At 36.5% G+C, this 16,690-nt stretch overlaps 1 protein-coding gene and 1 non-coding gene across 2 annotated transcripts; one reads left to right on the top strand and one right to left on the bottom strand.

The window, feature by feature from the left end:
• Window positions 1–294: 294 nt before the first annotated feature.
• LOC128588838 (uncharacterized protein C14orf119 homolog) lies at window positions 295–15,815 on the top strand. Its single transcript, XM_053595608.1, has 4 exons — window positions 295–320; window positions 2,050–2,174; window positions 3,496–3,605; window positions 15,032–15,815. The coding sequence occupies exons 1-4, from the start codon at window positions 295–297 to the stop codon at window positions 15,503–15,505; spliced, it is 735 nt and encodes a 244-aa protein (XP_053451583.1). The 3' UTR covers window positions 15,506–15,815.
• Window positions 7,015–7,121, bottom strand: LOC128589366 (U6 spliceosomal RNA). The gene has a single exon (XR_008380958.1). It is a non-coding gene; the product is annotated as a U6 spliceosomal RNA (small nuclear RNA).
• Window positions 15,816–16,690: the final 875 nt, after the last annotated feature.

The raw sequence follows: 16,690 nt of genomic DNA, 5'->3' as shown, positions 1-16,690 counted from the left end.
GTATATTTAGGAAAGAGCAGCCAGAGCAGTGTGGCTGGAGCAGGGTGAGGAGGAGAAGTAACGCGGTGGCTGGATTGCATAAAGACTGGAACATTTCCTTTTTTTATTCTGAAAGAAGAAATCAAAGCCGTTTGAGATCGTAAGGCAGTGAATCAGGCTTCTGGGCGGAAGAGTGAGTTAACATAGTTTTAACTAGATTGTGTAAGCTGCTCTGTGAAAACTCTGAAAGGAAGCAAGGGCAGAGAAAGAGAGACCAGCTGGAAGGTGGCTGCAGTAGCCCAGGTGGCCGTGACCATGACGGAAGCAGGCAGCACACGAAGGTGATGAGAAATTCTTAGGACTAAATACGCACTGGTGGCTGAACCAGCAAGGTTTGTGTACATAAACCGGACGTGGGATTTGAAAGAGTTACCTCCACAGTAATAAAATAAATTATTTGTTAAATGGGTTGTTTCTTAAAATAGTTTGTTAATATCTATAGATATATTTTACCATTAATGCATTTTCAATTTTTATGCAGCCAATTTGACCCATACCTTTCTCTATCATTTCTGGGTTATGTATACTTCCTGAAAAAGCCACCCTCTCTACTTCAGTTCACTTCAGATATTTTCCCTCTTTTTTTCTATCTGGAATTCATTAAGGTGTTGGAAGTTGCGGCGGGAGGGACACAGATTTGTATCCCTCTGTAAAGGGCCATCTCAACTACCACCGAGCAATCAGGTTTTGAACATTTAAATGAGCTTGTCTAATTAACATTTTATTTTACTTTTTGTTGAGATTGTAGTAAATCTGCAGATAAATTCAGAGATTTTTACCTTCTTTCCCTTATCCAAGAACAACCCATATCTTTTTGTCTGCCCAGGTCCTAGTCAATCAATGTCTCTCATGAAATAGCACCTTTAGTACATACGTCTATCCTTCTGTTGTAAGTAGGCAAGATCTTATGCAAATCTGTTGGCAGTTTTACTGAGGTAAAAGTAAAATACAAAACATAAAATTTTAAGTACAGTTTGATCATTTTTAGTAAAGTGATACATTCATTCAACTATTACCCCCAAAGGACCCTCATGCTCATTTTCAGTAAATCCCCCTTCTCTCCTCCAGCCCCAGCAACTACTGACATACTGCTTCTGAAATTTTGTGCTTTCTAAAAATGTCATATAAATAGAATTATATAGTATCTAATCTTTTGTTCTTGATTACATTTTACTTTTTTTACTGCTTTGTGAGAAACAGCGCTAGTGTTATTATGTGTAATTATTTATAATAGGAATCAACTTTAAATCCATTAATTTTTTATTTTTATTAATTGCTTTCTTTTTCTTGGCCTTATTTTGTTATTACCCTCATTATTTATTAAGATGAGCTATGAGTTTACTCACTATTAATCTTCCTTGCGTAGTAATTAAGTGCTTAGGGCAATGCAAGTCTCTTGAGCCCTGCTTAATAATTTTCTACAGGTTCTAAGAAATGTGTACATCTCCTGTCATTTTATTTTCTAAACTTTCAACACTTTATACACGTTGATTTTTCTCTTTGGCTCAAATTGTTTGGGAGAGAGGTTTTTTTTTTTTTGAGACAGAGTCTCAAGCTGTCACCCTGTGTAGAGTACTGTCACATCACAGCTCACAGCAACCTCAAACTCTTGGGCTTAAGCGATTCCCTTGCCTCAGCCTCCCAAATAGCTGGGACTACAGGTGTCCGCCATGACGCCTGGCTATTTTGTTGTTGTAGTTGTCGTTATTGTTTGGCAGGCCTGGGCTGGATTTGAACCCGCTAGCTCCGGTGTATGTGGCTGGCCCCATTAGCAGCTGAGCTACAGGCACCAAGCCCAGAAGAGAGTTTTTAATTTTCAACTGGTCTAGGTGTTGTTTTTTCCTTTTCTAAATACATTAATTTTATAGCATTTTCCCCCTTACAATTGAGAAGGGCAGGGCCTTCACTGTATCTACTTTTCAAAAATTTAATGACAATTTCTGGTCCATTTTGTAAACATTCTGGATTAGCAATTGTATTTTCTGTTTAGTGTATAATACTTATGGATAGATGTATTAGTATTACCTTATCAATTACAGAATGTGTACTGGCAGTGTCTGCCCTCATTGAAGGTGCTTGTGAAAATGAAGATTTCAGGAAACCACCCCATAGAAAACCTGATTCCATAGGCCAGAGTAAGATCTTGGAATATATTTTATTTTACAACAATACTAGGAAAGTTTGCAGCAAGTGGTCCTTGGATCACACTTTGAAAACATTTTCTACATTGATTCTTATTTTGATTACATAATTAATCTGTTATGAGCTGAGGGAGGTTACTTGAAGTAACTTAATATTGTTATATTTAATGTTTTTTTTGTATTTTGAATAATGATACTATTCTATTTGATGCATCAAAATTTATAAAAAGTTTACACTTTATTTTTATCAAATGTCTTTTGTTTCCTTGTTTTTTCTTTTCACACCCTTTTGATGCAGGTCCCTGCTGTATGTACATATGTATTTTCCTACTAAGATTCTGCTCATTTTATTTACAATTTTTCTACCTCACTTTGCTGCACACCCATTTCCTATGGACAGAAAAAATACATATTTTTACCCAGTCTGACAGTGTTTTTTCCTTTAATAGTTCAGTTTTTCTCATTTTCATTATGACAGATATGTGTGGTTTTGGGATGTCATTGCATATTGGCAAAATGAGACTTTGTGCTGGGTTTAGATTAGACAAGTGTCAGAAGCACTTCTATTTAATTCAAGCTTGTCACAAACAGCTGCAGCAGGGATTGGTAATTAGGAAGCCGATCTGAACCACCAGAAGTTTCCCTGAACTTTTATAGCGTGTGTCACAGGGGACTTAATCCAAGTGAGAAGGAAAGAGAGGAGAGCAATAGAAATTTGCAATGGAGTCTTTTGCATTTGGAATGATCAACTATAAGCATCACCATAAATATTGAAGGTCATATACTAGCTAAGTTTATAAAATTGTCTAAAACGCATTTTCCAAACCTTGAGACCCATGTACTTAGAGTACCACTTAATTTATTTATGAAGAAATACCTTCAGCTTTATGAAGGCATATGATATCCACATCTATTTATAGTGTATCTATTTACAGTGCACAATTTGGTAAATTCTGACAGGAGAATAGACACATGAAACCACAACCACAATTAAATTCATAAATACGTTCGTCACTCTCTAACATTTCCTCATTCCCCTTTCCAAATTGGCCCCTCGGTTCACCTCCCTGACATCATTAAACACTCATGTGCTTCCTGGTGCTATCAGTTACTTTACATTTTTTTTAACTGTAAGTTAATAAAATCATACAAGCAGTACTTTTGTGTCTGTCTTCAGTCAGCACATAATTACTTTGAGTTTCATTGATGTGATTGGATGTATTGTCTATTCTTTTTGGTGAGTAGTATTTCTTTCTATGGATACACCACAATTTGTTTACCTATTCACCTTTGATGGGTTCTTTCTGATCTCTAGCTGCTATGAACAGAACTGCTATGAACATTTGTGTACGAGTCTTTGCTGTGAACATTTGCTTACGCTACTACTCAGATAAACATCTGGGGCTGGAATGGCGAGGTCGTATGGTAGGTGTATGTTTGTTTTAACAAACTGCGAAACTGTTTTCCAAAGAGGCTGTACCATTTTATGTTCCAACAATGTATGAGAGTTCCAGTAGTTTTACATACTTGCTGACACCTGGTATCATTGGATTTTTACATTTTATCTATCTGTCTAATGAATGGTATCTTACTGCAAATTTAATTTACCTTTTCCTAATAACTAATGTCATTAATCCTTTTCTTACATGTGTGGTTGTTATTCATATATTATCTTTGGTATAATGTCTGTTTAGATCTTTTGCCCATATTTTTAAACTATTTTTTGTCCCTTTTGAGTTGTAAAAGTTCCTTATATATTCTGGATATTGGTCTTCTGTTGGATATGTGTTGTACGAATATTTTCTTCTAGTCTGTAGCTTTTCTTTTAATTTTCTTTTTTTTTTTAATTTCAGGGTAATGTGAGGATATAAGCAACTAGATTACAATGTTTGCATTTGTTAGATAGAGTCCCTCTTATAGCTGTGGCCTGCGTGCAAGAGGTGTGCCATATACCTTTACATTGTGCCCAGTAGGTGGGGGCACACCAATCTCCTCCCTTTCTCCCCTCTCCCCATCTTGTTTCCCCCCCTCCAACTTGAATTGAATTTTTCTCTTTTGTGGATGTGCATTAGATCATATGCTGACTTCATATTAGTATTGAGTATATTGGATATTTGCTTTTCTATTTTGTGATACTTTACTAAGAAGAATGTGTTTCAACTCCATCCAGGTTAATACAAAAGATGTAAAATCACCACCTTTTTTGGTTGAATAGTATTCCATGGGATACATATACCACAGCTTGCTAATATATTCTCTGGCATTTCGGTTATTTCCACATCCTGGTAATTGTAATCTGACTGCAATAAACAGTCTAGTGCAAAAGTCTTTATGATAAAATGATTTTTTTTTCTCCTGGGTAGATACCTAGTAATGGGATTGCAGGATTAAATGGGAGGTCTAATTTGAGTTCTTTGAGGAGTCTCCATACTTCTTTCCATAGAGGCTGTATTAGTTCACAGTTCCACCAGCGTGTAAAAGTGTGCCTCTCTCTCCAAATCCGCGCCAGCATCTGCAACTCTGGGACTTTGTGATGTGGGCTATTTTCACTGGGGTTAGATGATACGTCAGGGTGGTTTTGATTGCATTTCTCTGATGATTAGGGATGATGACATTTTTTCATATGTTTGTTAGTCATTTGTCTGTCTTCCTTAGGGAAGGCTCTGCTCATGTCTCTTGCCCAGCGATAGATGGGATCGTTTGCTCTTTTTTGTTGTTTATTAATTTTAGTTCTCTATAGATCCTAGTTATCAAGTCTATGTCAGATTTGTAACATGCAATTATCTTTTCCCATTAGAAGGGAAAAGATTTGCTTTAATTGTTGTGTCTTTAGTGGTACAGAAGCTTATAGGTTTAATTATGCCCCATTATTTATTTTTGTTGTTGCAATTTTCACTGGAACCTTCTCCAACACATCCTATGAAGTGAACATCACCCTGATACCAGAACCAGGAAAGAACCCAACTAAAAAGGAGAACTATTAACCAATTTTACTAATGAATATTGATGGAAAAGTACTCAGTAAAAGCTTAGCCAATAGATTACAGCTATATTTAAATAATTATACCCCACGATCAAGTAGGCTTCATCCCAGGAATGCAAAACTGGTTTAACACACACAAATCCATAAATGTAACTCAAATATAAAACAAACCATATGATCCTCTCAATAGATGTGGAAAAAAAGCATTTATAAAATTCAGCATCCTTTTCTAACAAGAACACTTAAAAATATAGGTATAGGTAGAACATTTCTTAAAATGATTAAAGCCATCTATGACAAACCCACAGCTGGTATCTTATTGAATGGAATAAAACTAAAAGCCTTTCTACTTAGAACTGGACCCAGATAAGAATGTCTTCTATTGCCACTACTATTCAATATAGTGCTGGAAGTTCTAGCCAATGCAATAAGGCAAGAGAAAGATTTAAAAGGTATCTAAATGGGAGCAGAGGAGGTCAAACTCTCCCTCTTTGCTAATGATATGATCTTGTACTTAGAAAACCCCAGAGACTAAACCAGAAGATGCCTTGAAGCATGGTTTTTTATCATTTAGTTTTTGAGTTGTCTCCTTTTTAAAAAAATCCATTCAGCCAATGTGTACCTTTTAAATGGAACATTAAGACTGTTTATGTTCAATGTTATTATTGACATGTGAGACACTGTTCTGTTCATCATGTTGAACGATACCTAGTTGATTTGTTTTCTCCCTTCTGTTACTGTTTTATAAGATCCATGAACTTAAATGTTCTGGTGTTTTTATACTGGTAGGTATTGATTACTCTGTTTTGCTTTTAAGCATTTTCTGCATGGCAGGGCTATGGTGACAAATTCTTTTAGTATTTGCTTGTCTGGGAAAAACTTTATTTCTATTTCATTTATTGAACATAGTTTTGCAGGACACAAAATGTTTGGCTGACAGTTATTCTGTTTGAGAAAACTAAAAATGGGATCCAAATCCCTTCTGGCTTGTAAAGTTTTTGGTAAGAAATTTGTCATTATTCTGATGAGTTTTCCATTGTAAGTTGGTTATTGTTTTCATCTAGCATCATGTAAGATTTTCTTAACTCTGACTTTGGCCAGACTGATGACTATGTGCCTTGGTGATGTGCTATTTGCCATGTGAATCTTACAAGTGTTTGATGAGTTTCTTGTACCTAAATATCTAAGTCTCTGGTGATATCAGGGACATTTTCTTTAATTATTTCCTCAAATAGGTTTTCCATATGTTTTGCTTTTTCTTCTTTTTCCTCAGGGATGCCTATGATTCTTATATTCATTTATTTTATGTAGTCCTATATTTCCCAGAGAGATTATTCATTCTTCTAGATTCTTTTTTTATACATTTTTGACTTGACTGGGTTAATTCAGAAGAATTGCCTTCAAGTTCTGAAATTCTTTCTTCTGCTTAGTCTAGTCAGTTGTTAAAACTTTCTACAGTATTTTGAAATTCTCTAAATGAATCTTTCATTTCTATAAGTTCTGTTACATCTTCAGTTATGTTATCTAGCTCTTTGGTAAATTATTCATTCATGCTCACAAATCATTCATTCAATGACTTGGTAGAGTTTAAGGAACTGATATTAATTCTTCTTTAAATGTTGAAGTTTGTTTTTTTGGGGGTAGGGCTCTTTATGTTGATTTTCAACATTCTTATCACTTCCATTGGTCTTACTTGACATCCATATTCTGAATTCCATGTCTTACCTCTCAACAGTTTCCCTTTGTTAGGAGTCCATTCCTGGAGAACTTCTGTGATCCTTTGGGGGGTGACAAAACACTTTGGTTCTTCATGTTGCCTGAGGTTATTTATTTATTTATTTATTTTACATAAAACATATGGAATGCTTCATGAATTTGCGTGTCATCCTTGCACAGGGCCCATGCTAATCTTCTCTGTATCATTCCAATATTAGTATATGTGTTGCCAAAGGGAGCACCATGTTGCCTGAGTTTTTATGCTGGTTCCTTCTCATTTGAAACCTCTTATTTCATCTCAAACAGATAGGTTTGGAGTATACCTATTCTCTTCTGCTGGGAATTCTATTTCTCTGGGAAGAGAAGGAGAAGCCCCTGGACAGTGCTTGTGAATCCTACTCCAGAAAACTGACTCAACAGGAGAGAGGTGATGCACTGTGAGCCTTTAACACTGCTTCTCTCCTACATCTTTGCCATTCTCTATGGTTGTCTTGGCCACATTTGTTGGTCAGTGGTGCGTAAGAGCTGCCTTGCCCGGGTCCACTGGCAGCAGTGGGTAGCAGTGCTTGAAGACCTGAACTGGGGGTGCATGGCATCTGCGTATGGGACATGAGAGTGTTCAGCCTTGTTGTTCTTTCTCCAGCCAAGCAGGGATGATAAGGAGGCAGCAGCAATGGATTTGACCCCTGAGTAAACACAATACTGTAGGGCTGGGATCTCAAAATAGTGCCAGCCACAACACCCAGAGTTCATAAGCCAGTGAGATCCTGCTGTGCCTTCTCTCTAGGGAAGTGTTTTATTTACAGTTTTTATCTCCTGGCACAGTTGAATCTATAAACTTCTAGTGTACACTTAAATTATATTGATTAAAAAAAGAGTAAAAAAAGAATATATTTACTGTGCTTTTAACTTCTTTCAAAAATAATTGGATTAATAATCCTTCAATATTTTCATGGCACACCTAAGATCCTTTCATGGCACACCAGTGTGCTATAGCACAGTGGGTAAAAATCACTGCTCTAGAGCAGTGCCGCACTGCACATTCTCCAGTCAGCACCCTGTATCAGACCTGCTGTGGTGGAGGTCCCTCCCATAGTTTCAATTACAATGTCCACAGGGGCAAGTGGAGCCCTGGTGTTCTCTTTGCTGTCACCTTCCCATGTGTGGGTTCCTTCCTGATATATCTCCAATTCTATTGCATTGGTTACCTTTTTTCTCCATTTTTGGGGCCTCCTACTGCCTGTCTGTTGATTCTGAATGCTCTCTCTTAGACTGTCAGTACAAAGGTAAATATTCACTTGCTACTTTTGATCCTTTCCATGAGAATAGCTTATGTAGAATGTTTCTGGTTTGACATCTTGGTCTCCTCAGAACTTACTTTTGTATGTTCATTTTGTTTCCTACAACTTTGCTGACTTCATTTATTAGTTATAACAGTTTTTTTTTTTGTCTGTGTATGTATGTATAATCTTCAGGTTTTCTACATATAAGATTATGTCATCTGCAAACCGATAATTTTACTTCTTTTCTTCTTATTTGGATCCCCCCCCCTTTTTTTCCTTGACTACTTGCTCTAGCTAGGACTTTCAATAGTGTATTGAATGAAGTGGTGAAAGTGAGCATCCTTGCCTTGTGCTAGATCTTGGAGAAAAGCTTTTAGTTTTTCATCTTTGAGCATACATGTTAATTTGAGTTAGTGTTGGTAGATTGTATGTTTCTATAAATTTATCCATTTCTTCTGCATTGTATGATTTGTTGGTGTATATAATTGTTTATAATAGTCCCTTCTCATCTTTTTTATTTCTGTGGCATCAATTATGTCTTCTCTTCCATTTCTGATTGTATTTAATCTTCCCTCTTTTCTCTTAGTCTAGCTAAAGGTTTGACAATTTTTTTCATCTTTTCAAAAAAAGTAACTCTTAGTTTTGTCAATTTTTTTTTTTACTATTCTTTTCCTACTCTCTATTTCATTTTTCTGGTCTAACCTTTATTATTTCCTACCTTCTGCTAGCTTTGGGCTTAGGCGTTTTTTTGTTTTTTTTTTTTTTCCCTCTCTACTTCCTTGAGATGTGATGTTAGGTTATTTGTTGAAGGTCTTTCTTTGTTAAGTTAGGCATTTGTCACTATAAAATTCCTTCTTAGTACTACAATTACTGCAACCCATACATTTTAGTATACTATGTTTTCATTTTTATTTAGCTTGAGATGTTTCCTAATTTCCCTTTTGATTTCCTCTTTGACCTAATTATTGTGCAAGAGTGAGTTGTTTAATTTTCATGGATTTCTAAATTTTCCTGTTATTATTTGCTATTGATTTCTAGTTGTATTTCATGTATAATTTTTGTTGTTGTTCCATTTGTTCCATTCTTATCCTTAGAGACAACCCCCCCACTCCTGGGGCACTTTTTGGTTTTTGTACATAGTCTACATTTATTCTTTTCTCATTATTTCTATTTAACTCTGGAATTTTAAATTTTATTACATTATATTTTCAATGCTGTTCACCATGTGCTAGACATGTGTATTTTCCTTTTTGTAGTTTTCAGAGTGATTTTATCTTGGTGATTCTTCATTCCTCTCTTCAGTTTCTTATTTGTATCCATAGCATCTCATACTCAATGTACTTTGGTTGTCTTATGATCTTGCATTTGAAACCTCATGTTTCAGACAGGCAATATTTTATTTAAATCATAGAGAAGTTATTTTTCAATTTTTTTCTGTTTACTTGTATGATATTTAACTTTTGCTTATTTTAGATTTATTTGCTTACTTTTCTTGTACTATATATGCACTGCTTTGTGTATTTTTCCTCAGATGTTCCTGATCTTTAAATAGGAGCCACTTTTTCTGTATCTAGTGTTTATGGAAGAACAATATAAGGAAAAGGTTATGGGATAAGTTGGAGCAGTAAGTGACTTTAATTATTGACTCTACTAGTCATGGAATTTCACACTTTCATCTCTGCTTCAGGTGACCTTGATACCGCGCACCTCACTGGCCCTTCATATGACAATGTAACACTGACTTGTCTACATGGCAGAGCTGATTGCCACTCACTCCTTCTCTTCTACCCTGTTTCACCAGTAGCCTAGTTCCTTGAAAGATGGTAAGTCTGAATGAATGCTGTTTAAGCTCTGTTTCTTCCACCTAATGGCTTAGTGATCTTCCCTTAGCCCAGGCTATTTGAAACAATGGATTACTGGTTTGCAACATAAGTTTTGTCGCCACTTCAGATAGATTTAAAGCATTGTCATAGTTCTACAGAAGCATGTTTTTGTTCTCAACCTCCATTTTGAATTTGGTCCAAAGACACTAAACAGTGTGCTTTATAGATTTGATTTGAAGTTTGGTCCAAAGACCAGTGTTCTTTTATTTTTATTTTTTATTTCATTTTTTTGCAGTTTTTGGCCGGGGCTGGGTTTGAACCCGCCACCTCTGGCATATGGGGCTGGCGCCCTACCCCTTTGAGCTATAGGCACTGCCCCAGTGTTCTTTATAGATTTGACTTGAATGTCCTATTTTGTCAGTCATGACATAGTTTTCATTTTTTTGTTTATTTTGTTTTTTATTTATTTATTTTTTAGCAGGTTTGAGTTCTTTCATTCTTTTTTTTTTTTTTTTTGAGACAGTATTCTTAATCTGTTGCCCCCAGGCTAGAGTGCCATGATGTCACAGCTCACAGCAACCTCAAACTCCTGGGTTCAAGTGATAGTCTTTTCTCAGCTTTCTGAGTAGATGGAACTACAGGCACCTGCCACATCACCCGGCTAATTTTTTTCTATTTTTCTTTTTTAGTATGAATGGGGTCTCACTCTTGCTTAGGCTGGTTTTGAACTCCTGAGCTCAAGCAATCCACTTGCCTTGGCCTCCCACAGTGTTAGGATTACAGGTGTGAGCCACCACACCTGGCCTTGATTTCTTAATAAAAAAATTGTAAAAGGACAAAAAGCACTAAGTAAACAAAACCTTTCTTATTTCACCTTAGTTAAGCTTAAAATATTAAACCATTTGCCAGTCTGTCTCTCTTTGTACCTGAGTCAGTGGCTGAGGGGAAATGGAAGTTCAAGGAGACAGGAAAAGGACTTTATTTACAGTAAACAACTTAAGAATAATCTCTATTTTATAGAACATGCTGCAAATCTATCTGTCAGGGATTTCTTGTCATGGATCTCCTTATGTCCTGCAAAGATCTCCAAACACTACCTTATCAAACAGATTTATCATAGAACTTGTCTCTAAGCTAATCAAATAAATAAGACTGAAAATTCCCAGAATAGGTAAATCCACAAAGTCACAACTGGTTTACTAGTTTCCAGGAATTCTCCCTATTGCATAAATATACTGGTATCCATTGTCCTTTTAGCCTAGGCTATTTATGGCTTCATTCTGCATGTCCTGATCACTTGGTATACACCAGGTACACGTTTCCCCCCATTAGCCTGTTCAAGCTTCAGTCATACTGCCCATCTGTTACATATAATATAGCAAGAAGGAACTGAGATTCAGAGAGTTTAAGTGAAACATTCAAAGACATCAATTCAGACAGAGCCCAAACTTAAATCCATTTTCTTAGACTCCAGGTACTTTTATTTTTAAAAATACCATTTCCAGTGGCTGTTCTAGGAAGATTATGTTATTTCTGCAGGAACTGAATCAGAGAATATAAGTCACTTGCCTCACATCATATAGATGATAATGGTACAGCTAAGCTAGAAATCAGATCTTCTGACCTAAATGCAGGGCATTTTCCAGTGCAAAAGGCTGCAATCTGACTATGCTGATTAAACACTACTTTTTCCCTTTCTTAAGATCCAATTACATTTCCTTGACTGTGTTACTATATCTTTAAGCCTTGTATATGCTATATGGATTCCTCTGATAATTGCTTGAATTACTCAAAATGGAACAGTTCAGTTTTCTCCATTATATCCACAGGCTCTAAAACATTATGCTCACTGCTTGTGAATATTTAGAACTTTTCAATCTTTTTTGCTACAAATCAAGGCAGTTTTAGGCTTTGAAGGATGCCAATGGGGAAAATCTGTGCTCATTTATAAGCCTCTATTGATACTGCTCTAAAAAGTCACCAAAGGTATAGAGATTTGGAAAAATTCTTTTTGTAACCAAGGTATCTTAATTACTCAGATGTAGGACACTGAGTAGAAGTGAATAGTCTTGTGTTGTAAAGGATGCAGTGTTGAGTTTAATTTTCCGATCTTGTTTCAATTTTCACCTTACCTTGAAGAAGAATGGGCTGCTTTTCTACTTGGGATGGCAGAATGTTTATGAATTATCTGAAGTGCTACCTTGTGTCTGGTAGGTAGGAAAATTATTTTCTTGAATTCTTTTATGAAGCAGGCCTCATACTTGAAGGTTACTGGGAGCTGTGAGGCTAAGAGTTTAAGCAACTATCTTAAATCAAATTCTAATATATTTAATTAAATAAAACTTTATTTATTCCTAACCAAGACATCTTTGTTTGAAGTAACAAAGGAAAAAGGCTTAGGATTACACTATGCTCTCTTTGTCACTCTCTCTCTCTCATCTGTGTTATTTTTCTTCACAGAATCTACATGACCTGATATTATATATTTTAAAAAAGTTATTAAATCAAAAAGTAGATTAAATTAAAAATAAATTATAATTAATCCAAAAGAAATCCGAAAAAGAGGAAAAAGTGATCATGTAACAGGTGGAATACATAGAACACAAGTATCAACATGGTCTGTTTAAACCTGAAGATATTAAAAAAAACTCATATTAAATGTGAATGCTTTAAACAACCTAATCAAAAGGTAGAGACTGTCAGATCAGATAAATAGAACCTAATTGTATGGTGCCTACAAGAAATCTATAAGACACCTTAATATAAAGTTACAACTAGGTTAAAAGTAGTATGGATGGTTACAATATACTATATGCTACAATACCCTAGTCAAAACAAGGCTAAAGTTGCTATTATAATTTTAGACAAATTATATTTCCAAGCAAAGACTATAAACAGATATATAGTCAGAGTTATGATGGTAATATTACAAAGAGTCAATTTATCAAGAGGGGATAAGATTGCTGAATATTTGTGTACCTAGTAACAGAACTCTAAAATAAAGCAAAAATTGTTAGAACTAAAAGAAATGGACGTATCCACAATTATAGCTACGTATTTTAACCTGCATTTCAATTATAGATAAAAAAGAAGACAGAAAATCATCAAGAATATAAAGATTTGAATAATAGATATAGACTAACTTGACCTGTGTCGTTTACAAAACATACCACCAAACAATAGATAATTTTCAAGTGCCCATGAAACACTTAATAAAATAGATCATGTTCTGGGCCACAAAAAATGTGAATAAATTTTTAGTGAGTCAAATTGTACTAACGTTCTCTGAGCAAAATTGAATCAAATAAGTAACAATTAACAGAAAGATATCAGGAAAAAACCTATACTATTGAAAAAACACATTCTTATAAACTGTTTAAGATTCAAAGATGCAATAAAAAATTAAAAACATTTTAATTTAAGTGGAAATGAAAACAGCATTAGAATACATAGGATGCAGCTAAAGTAATATGTAGAGGAAAATTTATAGAACTAAACAATTCTAGTGGAAAAGAAAAAAAAATTTCAAATCTGAGATCTTAGTTTTCACCATATTGAGAGAATAGATAAAAGAGAAAGATTAAATTGGAAATCACTAAAATAGAAAACATAAACCACACACAAAAATGAAAGTCAATGCTGATTATTTGAAAAGGTAATAAAATTGGTAAACCTCTAGGAAGAATAATAAGGAAATAGATAAGACAGAAATTATTAATGGAAATAGGTTACACAATTATAGATTCTACAGATATCAAAATATAATAGTTAATATGATTTTAAAAGTTATGCCATTAAATATGACAACTTAAATGAGATGGAAAAATTCCTTGAAAACACAAACTTTGAAAGTTCCCAAAAGAAAAATCAGACACCTACTGCATAAATTAAATATTCGTTAAAACCTCTTAGTTAAAAACCTTTTCATTGACACTGTTTCAGTTCTGACATGTAATAAGCTTGGAAGTCATCATCGCCATCCTCACAATGAGAAAAATCTCAACAAACTGAAAATCAATGACTTTTCTTGGACCTATTAGAGAACTGAAGTTACTAGAGACCTATTAGAGGTCTTGGACCTATTAGAGAACTGAAGGACAGTTCTATTACTTGGACCTATTAGAGAACTGAAGGACAAACTGCCACCCTCAAATCTGGAGACACAGGCATATCCAGAAACCAAAATCTGCTTACCTGGAGCAGACCATGAGACATATAAACTCTTATAGCAACACTTATCCAGTAATTCTGATGAATTGCTGGAGGCTAGGTGTGCAGGGCATGAAAGTGTTCCTGGGGCCATAGTCTTAGGATGCTTTCTCACTGTTATTAGGAAAATGCAAATTGTTTTTTCAGTTTTTTATTTGGCCAGGGCTGGGTTTGAACTTACCACCTCTGGTATATAGGGCTGGCGCCCTGCTCCTTGAGCCACAGGCATCACCCAGAAAGGCTAAAATTAAGAAGATAGTCCATATCAAGTGCTTACAAGTAAGTGGATGAATTGGAACACTCATACACTGTTAGTAATAAAAAATTGTGCAACTACTTTGGAAAATTAAAAAAAATTAAATATATACCTTCTATGTTTTCCCAGCATTTCATTCCTAGACATTTTTCCATAGAAAGACTTCTACTAGAATTATCATAGCAGCTTTATTTGTAATTGATCCAAACTGGAAATAACTCCACAGGTCCAAAAGCAGGTGAATTGATAAACTGTAGTACATTTAGACAATGTTATGCTACTCAAGCATTAAAAAGAAATCAACTATTGATAACACATAACAGCATGCAATCGTAAAATATATAAATATAGTTCAATAAAAGAACCAAGTCAACAGGTAGTACATAGTCTATTATTCCATTTATACAGGGATCTAGAAAATACAATTAATCTATTGAGGCAGAAAGCAGATCAGTGGTTGCTGGGAATAGGGGGTATGGGTCAGGAGAAAGGGATGAGAAATTAGTACAAGAAACTCTTTTGGGGGCCCACCTTTGGGTTTTCAGGAAACATGGAAGCTGTGGTGATTGTTGGAGTCTAAGGACTCTTGTGATGATCTCCGAGTGCGCTCTGGGGCACAGAGGAGGGTGCCACTGGAATCATCTTCCTCCTTGATGCCACCATCCTTTTCTCCTGTTTTACTCACAGTACCAGATAGTATTACTAACTTTTCCCTTCCCCCAATGTCTTACATCACTTCCCAAGAGATGAAGTGTATTCTTCCCTGGTTTGCCGGTTGGTCAAGTCCCCAGCGTGAATGTTTCCTACAGGACCTGGTAGCTAAGGCAGTACCAGGAAAATTACAACCACTACTGGATGGTCTGGAGCAGCTTAGTGTGTCTGGGGCAAACCGACCACCTTGTATCTTTGAGTGCCAGCTACGCCTTTGGGATCAGTGGTTTCAAGGTTGGGCTGAGCAGGAGCGCAATGAATTTATTAGGCACTTGGAGATCAGTGAGCCAGACTTCGTGGCAAAATTTTACCAAGCAGTGGCTGCAACAGCTGGCAAGGACTGACAGGCATTCAGATCAAAGAAGATAACCACAGATGATGGAGTCAAGGCTGTGACTCTACAGCGAGAACTTAATTCACATGTGTCACATAAAAGTCTGGGAGTGGTATTCAGATCAATTGAATGAACTTGCCTGACCAGCACAGCCATGGTCATCTCGGCATTAATAACGTGTCAGTGGGACTCCATCTAAGTGTAAATGTTATTCATCTAAGCAAATACAGATCATCAGTCTGTCTTCTAGTTTGCTTCTTTCCAAGAGATGCCAAACTCTCTAGAATTTGATTACTTATTTTGGAACTGTACCCAAAGGAACCTACATATGTGTCAGAAGCCATATAAGGTACAGCTCGGCCTTACTTCCTCTTCAAGTAAAAAACAGTTTTACCTTTTCCCGGTAACTTTACCTGGCAACTAGCCAACCAATCACCTTATGCCCCATCTTACTTACTCTAGCCAATCCCCAGTTAACAACTCCTCTGAACCTCCCAACAAGACACACCTTCCTTCCCCGTAATGCTTATAAGGCACAAGTTTTTTCAATAAAGTTTGAGACTTGATCAGAAAACTGTCTTGTCTCCCTTTCTCGCGCCCCTTGTTTGTTTTTCTCCTTTAGGTGCTTCCTGCGTCCCCCGTTGCTGTCCCGCGGGTCGGGACATCCTGGCGCCCAATGTGGGGCGATCGGGACCCCCTGGAGGAGAACGCTTGCCTACGGAAGCCCCGGCCGGGCACCCTTCGGAGCTGCAGCGAGGACCCGCCTGCACTCCCCATTCAGATCGCCTCGGTTCACCCGCTGTGAGACGGATCAGAAGAGAAGGTAGGCAAACGATAACTTACAAGATTTCAAACATTTCACCCCTTTGTCTTGGCTGTTATTATTGGCTCTCCCAGATCTAATCCACTTATCAACACTCACATTGCCAAAGCGGGGAAGGATGAGAGGTACCCGTTTCGGCAGTGAGAACTCCAAAACACTTGGACTAGTTTTTCTGCCTAACACTCTCTAACAGACTCTGAGCTCGCTACGTCTTATACGGTCGTCCACCTCAAGGGCACCCCCAGGGACGCTGCCTCCCAAAGGCTAAGCCTGAGGGCGGTAGGCAGCTGTCCTGCCTGAGAGGGTCCGAGCAGGCGGATTATACCTGCTGACCTATGACACGCGAGCAGAGATCGTAAGGCACAGAGAGAG

This window comes from Nycticebus coucang, chromosome 6 (genome assembly GCF_027406575.1).
Source record: "Nycticebus coucang isolate mNycCou1 chromosome 6, mNycCou1.pri, whole genome shotgun sequence".
Taxonomy (NCBI): Eukaryota; Metazoa; Chordata; class Mammalia; order Primates; family Lorisidae; genus Nycticebus; species Nycticebus coucang.
Note: the sequence above shows the minus strand (reverse complement) of the source record. Positions and strands in the feature narration are given on the sequence as shown.

Excerpts from the sequence above, each read along its gene's own strand:
- LOC128588838 (XM_053595608.1), top strand. The coding sequence starts at position 295 with ATGACGGAAGCAGGCAGCACACGAAG. Across the intron at positions 321-2,049 it reads GAAGCAGGCAGCACACGAAG|ATGTATTAGTATTACCTTAT; the intron begins GTGATGAGAAAT and ends ACTTATGGATAG. Across the intron at positions 2,175-3,495 it reads ACCTGATTCCATAGGCCAGA|CTGCTATGAACAGAACTGCT; the intron begins GTAAGATCTTGG and ends TCTGATCTCTAG.